The sequence below is a fragment of the Danio aesculapii genome, chromosome 4, assembly GCF_903798145.1.
Source record: "Danio aesculapii chromosome 4, fDanAes4.1, whole genome shotgun sequence".
Classification (NCBI taxonomy): domain Eukaryota; kingdom Metazoa; phylum Chordata; class Actinopteri; order Cypriniformes; family Danionidae; genus Danio; species Danio aesculapii.
In genome coordinates, this window is record NC_079438.1 from 53,713,622 (window position 1) to 53,724,968 (window position 11,347).

At 32.8% G+C, this 11,347-nt stretch overlaps 1 protein-coding gene across 1 annotated transcript; it reads left to right on the forward strand.

Annotated features, from left to right (window-relative positions):
- The first annotated feature begins 604 nt into the window (after positions 1-604).
- On the forward strand, positions 605-10,479 carry pgm3 (phosphoglucomutase 3). Its single transcript, XM_056456080.1, has 13 exons — positions 605-680; positions 1,519-1,727; positions 2,004-2,188; positions 4,018-4,085; positions 4,684-4,817; positions 4,901-5,096; positions 6,427-6,584; positions 6,665-6,748; positions 6,824-6,922; positions 9,149-9,268; positions 9,356-9,478; positions 9,692-9,865; positions 9,968-10,479. The coding sequence occupies exons 2-13, from the start codon at positions 1,521-1,523 to the stop codon at positions 10,055-10,057; spliced, it is 1,638 nt and encodes a 545-aa protein (XP_056312055.1). The 5' UTR covers positions 605-680; positions 1,519-1,520; the 3' UTR covers positions 10,058-10,479.
- Positions 10,480-11,347: the final 868 nt, after the last annotated feature.

Here is an 11,347-nt window from a genome sequence, read left to right on the forward strand (position 1 = left end):
TAACTAATTCAATATTAATATTATAGTAATAAATTTATTATAATTGTGCCTGATAATGACCCCATCATACACAAACACATTATTACTTTTTAAAAAGATATGATTTCTACAATTATTTTCCTGTCTATATACTTTGTGCATATTTACAAATTTCTATGAAGTTAAATGAAGTGAGAATAGAAATATTGAATATGTTAGAAGTGCTGTTGATTATCTACAGAAACTTTTATTTCATTTGTTTACAAAATTTGATATTTTAATTAATAACATTTACGTTAAGCTTATATACATAAAGATTCCAGTTTGTGCTTACAAAGAACATAAATATATATATATATATATATATATATATATATATATATATATATATATATATATATATATATATATATATATATATATATATATATATATATATATACTGTTATAGGCCTATATATACTCTTATTTTAAACATCTCGGTATCCTAGAATCAACAGTGATCGTTCTCTATAAATACATACTGGAATCTGTAATATAATTAGCCTTTGATCTGGGGGTTAAACTTAACTGATATGGAAGAATTATTGATCTACGTCAAAGGAGGGGGCGTGGTGGCGAGCGTCACTGTAGCCACGTAATCAGGGAAGCAGGAAGCGCTGCGCAAACCCTTCGGTTGCAGAAACAGCAGTTATTAAAAAGTGAGTATAAACTTCATTAACCATGTTCATGCTAAAATGATTTAATACTAAAAAATAACGACTCTCAGACATCATGTTGCGCCTGTGTGCTTTCCGTTGTAAGCCCGCATAATCTGTTACAGTTGTGTGATTAGAAGATTCATTCATTCATTTCAGATTGACTAGTGTTATTGTTTTTAATATTTACATTTTAGCATCTTTATTGGTCTCACGATTGTATTTAAATCGCTAATATCTGTATTCACTGTCTGTTAGTGTACATGGTTTGTTTATAAAGTTCAAAATGTAAACATCTAAACTGGAGCAAGGAAATTATTGCTAAAAGTATTAGTGTATTTTTATAATGTATTTGTTATGTATTGGTGTGTTTTTGTTAAAGTTTTTCATACAATGTAAGGTTTAAATATGCAAATGAGGCATTATATAATTAAATATAATGCACTGATTTGCGTACACTTCATGCTTAAAAATCTGAAAATTATATGAAGTCAGGTTCATTATTAACGTTATTTCCTTTTTTAACAGAGGGAATATTGTGAATATGTTTATTTATTATAAATTCCAAAAGCAGTTAGAATAAGGATATTTACATTTAGTCATTTAGCAGACGATTTTGTCCAAACTGACTTACATTTGAGGAAGCATTCAGCGATTCAACAAGAAGTGGTAATACACACAAGCAGTGCTAGTTATTCGATGCTTGTTTGTGCTTAGATATATATATTTATTTTCAGTGCATGATATAATATAAACTATTTTAAGAACATTCATGAAAAAATAAAAATCTTAATAATTGACAGTTGCATAAAAACTGTGTTGTTTTTGTTTTTGTCTTCAGAAATGGCTCAATTTGATGAAGTCGCTCAGAAGTCAAAGCTGCACCCGAAGCCGGAGGGTCTGACGCTGCAGTACGGCACTGCTGGATTTCGCACGAATGCCAAACATCTGGACCACATCATGTTCCGCATGGGACTTTTGGCAACTCTGAGGTCCAAAAAGACTAAATCCACCATTGGAGTCATGGTCACTGCGTCCCATAACCCAGAGGTAAGACATGCATCCATCTGTGTCCAAATTTACTGTCATAACAAATTTGGGCACAGATATATACATACACACATCGTATAGTTCATTAGATTAACTAGGAATTAGCAAATAATTTACTTATTATTGTTCTCTTGTTGTTATTATCATTTGTAAGTAGATAAAAGCATCTGCCATATGATTAAGTTCATGTAAATGTAATGTAAAGTAAATGACAACAGACTGTGTGTGCAGACAGTGAAGTGCGTGCCTCACACATGCTGCTCTCGTGTTTTCCAGGAGGATAATGGAGTGAAGTTAATCGACCCGATGGGCGAGATGGTGGCTGCGGCGTGGGAGGAATACGCCACACAGCTGGCCAACGCAGAGCAGGAGCATCTCCTCACAGCACTGAAGGACATTATAGAGAAAGAGGACGTCAGCATGAGTGAAGCGGCCAGCGTTTACATCGGCAGAGACACCAGGTAGACTCCCTTCTGTTTTCACAGCAGCTTAACAACTGACAGATTCAGTACATATAAACCTGTAGACTTCATGGTGGATGAGCCTGTAGATCAAGTCAAAAACAGTTAGCATTGTAATCAGTCAATACAATTCTTGTAATTGAAGCCTTTTTTTTCTAAAAAAAACAAACAAAAGCAAAATAATTATACATAATATAGATTTTATATGCATTATACATGATTATATATTATATTGTACATTGCATTATTTTGAATATTGTATTATTATGTATAATGTATATAACCTTTAAATAGCATATTTTATATGTTAGCATATTTAACATATTTAACTATGTTATTAACTAATTCAATATTAATATTATAGTAATTAATTTATTATAATTGTGCCTGATAATGACCCCCCGCCAACATAAACAGAAACACATTACTTTTTAAAAAGATATGATTCCTGTCTATATAATTTGTGCATATTTACAAATTTCTATGAAGTTAAATGAAGTGAGAATAGAAATATTGGTGTTTTTGATGATCTACAGAAACTTTTATTTCATTTGTTTATAAAATTAGATGTTTTAATTAATAATGTTTACGTCAAGCTTATATACATAAAGATTCCAGTAAGACATACAACAGATTGTGCGTACAGACAGTGAAGTGCGTGCTTTACACATGCTGCTCTCGTGTTTTCCAGGAGGATAATGAAGGATAATATTGTATATACGTTATACATAATTGCTGAATACTTTATTTTTAAGTCATTTATAAAGTTTTATTGCTGTTATATATATATATATATATATATATATATATATATATATATATATATATATATATATATATATATATATATATATATATATATATATATATATATATATATATATAACAGTAATAAACATATACACTGTTATATATATAAAAGACATTTCACAAAACTTGAATAAATAGCAAAATGTTATATTTCATAGTGGTTTAAACATCATAATGTGTTCGGGTGTGTTTTGACCCAGAAGTAATACTCGAAAAACACTGAATGTTTTCCCAATTTTTTTACAGTTCATATTTAAGATAAGAATAATTTATTTGATGCATACAGTTAAAGTCAGAATTATTAGCCCCCTTTGATTTTTTTTTTAATTTTTAAATATTTCCCAAATGAGGTTTAACAGAGCAAGGACATTTTCACAGTATGTCTGATAATATTTTTCTTCTGGAGAAAGTCTTATTTGTTTTATTTTGGCTAGAATAAAAGCATTTTTAATTTTTGAAATCCATTTTAATAATTACAATATTATTAGCCCCTTTAAGCTATAATTTTTTCGATTATGTACAGAACAAACCATCGTTATACAATAACTTGCCTAATTACCCTAACCTGCCTAGTTAACCTAATTAACCTAGTTAAGCCTTTAAATGTCACTTTAAGCTGTATAGAAGTGTCTTGAAAAATATCTAGTCAAATATTATTTACTGTCATCATGGCAAAGATCAAATAAATCAGTTATTAGAAATGAGTTATTAAAACTATCATGTTTAGAAATGTGTTAAAAAAATCTTGTCTCCGTTAAACAGAAATTGGGGAAAAAAATAAACAGGGGGGCTAATAATTCAGGGGGTTTAATAATTCTGGCTTCACCTGTATATAAAACACTTTTATTCACATCTGAAAGCAAATGTTTATGGCACCAAAGTGAAATTATTCAGTTTGAAAAAGCTTCAGATTATTATCATGTAAATTGGTTGTATTCGAATGTAAATTAGCTGTATGTAATGTGTAACATATATTATGTAAGTGTAAAATTTTGTGAATGACTCTTTGTTTTGCTCAGGCCTAGCAGTGCGGCTCTTTCTCAGGCTGTATTGGATGGTGTTTCCAGTTTGGGAGGCAAAACTCATGGTGTGTTTATGAGTCTCTTACATTCCTACGGGAATTTTCTACTACAAGTAACTACAAAAAATAACTACAAGTAACTAAATGCCACAATTTAAAGTTTAAACTTTTAATTTTCAGTTTTAGATGTTATTTTGATGTTATATATAATTTTGGATGTCTAATTAGTTGGTCTAACTCGATTAAAGATTAGATTTAAACCAAACTGAACTGAGCTTAACTGAACTTCAACTCTGAAAACTGGACTGACACAGTTTCAATTTACTAGAACTTCTATGTTAAGCTGCTTTGACACAATCTACAATGTAAAAGCGCTAGAAAAATAAAGATGAATTCAATGTACATGTTTGAATATTTAATATATATATTAATATCTTTAAAGATAGCTATAAGTAGTAGTTCATTTTTATTGTTAGTTACATTTTTAGCAATTTTGTTGGTTTAGATTTTGTAAGTTAAGCGATTTACAAATGGGACGAAGGCATTAAGTGATCCAACATGAAGAGGCAATGCACAGAAGAAGTGCACTTTTTTATTATTAAAGAAGTGCAAAGGTTGCTGAATGGCTGTGTTTATTATGGGTATGTGTTTCTCTTGATTGCAGATTATGGTCTGGTCAGCACGCCTCAGCTGCATTATATGGTGTGCTGCTGCAACACAAAGGGCCGCTATGGTAGTGCCACCCTTGAGGGATATTACCAGAAACTCTCCCAGGCTTTCCTTCAGCTCACCCAGAATGTAAGCATGACTTACAGACATCAGTGTAATCTCCAGGGTGTTTCGTTTTAGTGCTTTAATTGTTTCCTACTTCTTTTCCGAAGGTCCCGAATCGCACAGATGACCAGAAGAGGCTTCTGCTGGATGGAGCAAATGGCATCGGTGCATTGAAGATGAGGGAACTGGAGCCGTTCATTCGCTCTGAACTGCAGGTGTTGCTTTCTAATGATGGCAGCAGTGGAAAACTCAATCACTTGTGCGGAGCAGATTACGTCAAAGTACAGCAGAAAGCTCCGCAAGGTCTGTGTGAAATCCCTGAAGGGGAATTTACATGATCTGTTGAACATCCCATGAGGAAAAGCAGTGATGATTCCTAAAATGTCCTAAAATAGTTTATTTCAAAGAAACTCTGCATTTATTAGACTTCATGGTTATTTCATGCTAATTTAGTGCTCATAAATTATTTGTGGTTAATTTAATATTATTATTATTATTATTATTATTATTATTATTATTATTATTATTATTATTATTGTTGTAATAATAATAATAATAATTATTATTATTATTATTATTATTATAGTTATTAGTATTATTATAATTATAATAATAATTATTATTATTATTATTGTTATAATAATAATAACAATAATAATAATAATAATAATAATAATAATAATAATAATAATAATAATATTATTATTATTATTATTATTATTGATATTATTATTATTATTATTGTCCATCTTTTTGATTGTTAAAAAATGATGATAATACATTTTTTTAATTAAATTTAATTCATTTTTGCAGAATAAAAATATTATTCAGCTGTTTATTTTCTGTATATTTGTATTTTGTTATTTTTGTTATACTTTTAAAATATATTTATTTTTGTACGTCTTTTTTGTACGCTATTTAAATGAATGGGTTGTCAGTTTCCACACAGATCTTTTGTTGCAAAACATTTAGGAGCACAAAAAATCTGCCTATAATAATAATAATTTTTGAACATTCATGATTTGATAGAAAAAGATAAAAGTAAAACAGACTTTATAAAAAAAAACTTCTGTAACATTTTACTTTATTATTTTATTTTATTTTATATTCTAATTTTTTGTTTTATTTTTTTATTTTATTTAATTATTTTATTTTAATATTTTGTTTTAATATTTTATTTTATTATTCATTATTTTATTAAATTATTTTATTTTATTATTTTATTTTATTATTTATAATTTATTTCATTTTAATATTTTATTTTATTGTTTTATTTTATTTTAATATTTTATTTTATTACTTTATTATTGATTTTTTTTCAGTATTTTATTTAAATATTCTATTTTATTATTTTATTTTAATATTTTATTTTATCATTTTTTAATCATGTTTTATTTTATTATTTATCATTTTATTTTAATTTATTATTTGATTTTAGTTTAGTTTAGTTTTTTATTTTATTGAATTTTTTTTTATTTTGACAAATCATGTGATGCTCATCATAATAACTTAAAAGAAAAGTCACCATTGAATCAAAGGAATAAATTACATTTTAACATATATTAAAACACACATCAGTTCTGTCATTATTATAAATATTTTTAACACTAATACCGCATATCTTTTTCTGCAGGTGTGAGTATGGGGGTAGGGGAACGCTGCTGTTCATTTGACGGTGATGCCGATCGCATTGTTTACTATTACACCGACTCCAAAAATTGCTTCCATCTTCTGGACGGAGATAAAATTGCAACCCTCATCAGCACTTTCCTCAAAGAGCTGCTCACACAGGTCCTACACACACAAACACGCATTAAAACTGAAATCCTAAAGTGAATTCCAGCATTAATTTAATCTGTGTGTGTGTTCAGGCAGAGCTGAACTTACAGGTTGCTGTTGTTCAGACAGCGTATGCTAACGGAAGCTCGACTCACTATCTGGAGGACGTCATGAAGGTGATGCTCTTTAAAAGAAATCTCCTGTTGCTGTTTTACACTGCGGTTTGTGCTTAAAGTGTTGATTCTCCACAGGTGTCAGTGTGTTGTACCAAAACAGGAGTGAAGCACCTTCACCATGCAGCACAGGAATATGATATTGGAGTCTACTTTGAAGCCAATGGACACGGAACTGTGAGTTCACTGAAAATAATGACACTTCATGAAGGCAGAATACAACAAGGCTATGAGGCGCTTTGAGTTGTAAGTTTAAAGTAAAAGTAACGTTGCGACGTGGCCAACTATAGTGAGCCATACTCGGATTTGTGCTCTGCATTTAACCAATCCAAGTGCACACACAGCAGTGAACACACACACACACCTAGAGCAATGGCTGTTAAATATGGATGTAAATATGGATGTACAATAAGTTTATGAGACGTTTCAAGTTGTAAGTTTAAAGTGAAAGTAAAGTCGTGACGTGGCCAAGTATGGAATTTGACGTGACGTGGCCAATACTTGGAATTTGTGCTCTACATTTAACCCATCCAAGTGCACACAAACAGCAGTGAACAAACACACACACACCATGAACACACACCTGGAGTGATGGAGGTTAAATATGGATGTAAATATGGACTTACAATAAGTCTATGAGGTGTTTTGAGTTGTAAGTTCAAAGTAAACGTGAAAGTCTTGGCGTGGCCAAGGATGGTGACCCATTTGTGCTCTGCTTTTAACCCATACATGTGCACACACAGACCCGGAGCTGTTAAATATGGACATAACAGCCAATTTGGAATTCTTTATTACATTTTTATTACAACTTTTTACCTACGAATTTGGTTTTTGAGTTTAAAATTAACAATTTTAAGTTAGGGATGAAGTACATCCAGGAGGTTGTTATCGCAGAATAAAGCCAGACAGGCTTATCAGCAGCCAGATGTGAAGCCACAAAAGATAAAAATTAGACACAAAACATTGTTCCAAAAGTAATGGTTTATTCATTGTTAAGTTAAATGCAAAGCTGACAGAAACTATAACAGCTGATGGGGTATACACTTACCTGCGCATTATTGAGCCACAAGATGCCGCCAAACAGTCAAAAATGCATAACCGACAGAAACTAAAACAGCTGATGGAGTATACACTAACCTGCGCATTATTGACCCACAAGATGGTGCCAAACAGTCAAAAATGCAAAGCTGACAAAAATCTAAAACAGCTGATGGAGTATACACTAACCTGCGCATTATTGAGCCACAAGATGGCGCCAAACAGTCAAAAATGCGTAGCCGACAGAAACTAAAACAGCAGATGGAGTATACACTAACCTGCGCATTATTGAGCCACAAGATGGCGCCAAACTCTCAAATACACAAAGCTGACAGGAACTAAAACAGCTGATGGAGTATACACTAACCTGCGCATTATTGAGCCACAAGATGGTGCCAAACAGTCAAAAATGCAAAACTGACAAAAAACTAAAACAGCTGATGGAGTATACACTAACCTGCGCATTATTGAGCCACAAGATGGTGCCAAACAGTCAAAAATGCAAAACTGACAAAAAACTAAAACAGCTGATGGAGTATACACTAACTTGCGCATTATTGAGCCACAAGATGGTGCCAAACAGTCAAAAATGCGTAGCCGACAGAAACTAAAACAGCTGATGGAGTATACACTAACCTGCGCATTATTGAGCCACAAGATGGCGCCAAACTCTCAAATACCCAAAGCTGACAGGAACTAAAACAGCTGATGGAGTATACACTAACCTGCGCATTATTGAGCAACAAGGTGGCGCCAAACAGTCAAAAATGCGTAGCCGACAGAAACTAAAATAGCTGATGGCGTATACACTAACCTGCACATTATTGAGCCACAAGATGGCGCAAACAGTCAAAAATGCGTAGCCGACAGAAACTAAAACAGCTGTAGGAGTATACACTAACCTGCGCATTATTGAGCCACAAAATGGCACCCAACAGTCAAAAACACTAAGCCGACAGGAACTAAAACAGCTGAGGGAGTATACACTAACCTGCGCATTAATCATTTACAGGTTTTAAATTGAAGACTTTAAATTTATTGTTTTCAATTCTACATTTTAATCAGCTTTATACTTTAAACTAAAGTTACTTTAGAACTTTAAACTTTTATTTTACATTTTGATTTTAAAGTATGTTGAGATTTAATACATTTTATGTAACATATTAATTAAATATAAAATAATGTGCTTAATTTGACATTTTGAGTTTTACATTTTGAATTAAAAAATTGCTTGAAAATGCATTATGTTATATACTTACTAGTTCCTCCAATATTCAAACAAATGAGCAGATCACAGTTCAGTTCTTTTGTTTTTGGCTCAGTCAAACAGATTTGTATGACTTTTAATTGTTTGCTATGTTGCAGGTTTTGTTCAGCAAAGCCGCCCAAAAGCAAATTGTGGAGCTGGTGAAAGACTCCAACATAAACGATGAGAGAAAACATGCTGCAAAACTCCTGGAGAACACAGTCAATCTGATCAACCAGGTATATACACGAACACAAACGCTGTTACAGAAGCTCTTATTTACTACCCTTTTACATACTTTATCTCTCTTTCTCTCTGTCCCACAGACGGTGGGAGATGCCATCTCAGATATGCTAGTGATCGAAGCCGTTTTAGCCATTAGAGGGATGTCTGTGCAGGACTGGGATGAGATTTACACTGATCTGCCCAACCGCCAGCTTAAAGTCACGGTGTGTGTTTGTGAGGTTTGCTCACACATTCATATGTGTTTTCCGATGTGTTCCTTTAAATGCAAATGAGATGCTGATCCCACCCCTTTTCAAAAGAAGGCGGTGCTTGTGCTTTTACAGCCTGTGCCTCAGTTTCTCCTGCAACAAACCAAACACCTGCAAGTCTTGTCAGTTTAAACTCCTGCTAATCTCTTTAACTGCTGTACTTTGTAGGTGTCGGACCGGCGGGTCATTGATACAACGGACGCAGAGAGGAGGGCAGTCACTCCAGAGGGTCTGCAGGACGCCATCGACTCGCTAGTGAAGAAATACAAAAATGCTCGATCCTTCGTCAGACCATCAGGAACTGAAGATGTCGTCCGAGTCTACGCTGAGGCCGACACACAGGTACGAAAACCTTTATAATTACTTAATAACTATGTTCCCTTTTCCCTTGAGTATGTTAATATATTTGATCGTGAGTGCAATTTTTCTTGTTTATTTTTGCAGGAAGGTGCTGATAGTTTGGCTCATGAGGTCAGCTTGGCTGTTTATCGTCTTGCTGGAGGAGTCGGAGATGAGCCTAAACCTTTACATTAATCAAACATGCATACATTAATTCAGAATTCATCAATTGAAACGTCACGGCAGCGTTATATATCATGCCAAACACTGGGAATGTACATTAAACTAGTTTGTGTGGCGCAGACTAATTTTTGGGAAGTGGTAAATGTTTATCATTTACTCTTTGTGCTGAATGAATGGACAATGTTTATTATCGGGAGTGTTTGATTATATGGAAATGTCTAAACATGATCCGTGTGAACTTTGTATGCAATACGTTTATAATTATTATTTACAATCTTAATAATTGAAGAAGACAGAAGAAATGCACTACTGTTCATGTGAATGTGAACGTGTTAGGAAGAAATCTCGTTATATGACCAAAAATACAAGTTCTAGAATGCAAAAACTGAAATTTTGTGATATTTTATTATAAGTGACAATGACTGTAATCATTACTCTCTCAGTCTCTCAGTCTTCAGTGTCCTCATAAATCATTTAAATATCTTGATAAGCTGTTCAGGAATATTCGCTCAAGAATGCTCAAATATTATCAATATTTGTTTGATTATCAGTGTTGAAAAACAATCATGATTATTTTTCATCTAAAAAATCATAATAATTTTAAGGATTTTTTGGGGGGGATTATTTGATTATCCGAAAGTTTATTTGTTTATTTGGCAAAAATATTTCGATGTATCAATATATACCTTTTTTTAATATAATTATTTTTTCGGGGTTTTCACCTTTAATTGACAGGACAGTAGAGAGCACCGACAGGAAAGGGTGGGGAGCAGAGAGAGGGGAGGATCAGCACAGGACCACGAGGCGGGACTCGAACTAAGGTCGCCGTAAGCACCTGAAGGGCAGGTGCCGACGCACTAACCACTACACCACTGGTGCCAACATCAATATAAAACATTCATTTATTCATTCATTTTCTTTTCGGCTTAGTCTCTTTATTAATCCGGGGTCGCCACAGCGGAATGAACCGCAGTGGATGCCCTTTCATAATTTTCAATATTAAATGTTTGTCACTATCTATGTTTCTACCACTTTTGGTCAATTTAATGCCTCCTGGCTCAACCTACCACCCCCCCCCCCCCCCCCCCCCCCGATTAATTTCATTTAAATACGTTCTCTAAAAACAGTAAAGTCCTACAGATTTTTAGACAGTAGTGTATGTGCAATCAACACGAGGCAGCTTCTCAATAAAAGACTCATTTTAGTCAATAAATTTCAGAAGACCTAATCTAAATTGTACAGGATTCTCCACAAAATCATGTGATTTTCATACTGATGTTTCTCTAATTAAACTTGCTAATG

Coding starts and splice junctions, on each gene's coding strand:
- pgm3 (XM_056456080.1), top strand. CDS start 1,521: ATGGCTCAATTTGATGAAGTCGCTCAGAAGTCAAAGCTGCACCCGAAG. Junction 2,189..4,017: donor TACATCGGCAGAGACACCAG/GTAGACTCCCTT, acceptor TGTTTTGCTCAG/GCCTAGCAGTGCGGCTCTTT. Junction 6,749..6,823: donor ATCTGGAGGACGTCATGAAG/GTGATGCTCTTT, acceptor GATTCTCCACAG/GTGTCAGTGTGTTGTACCAA.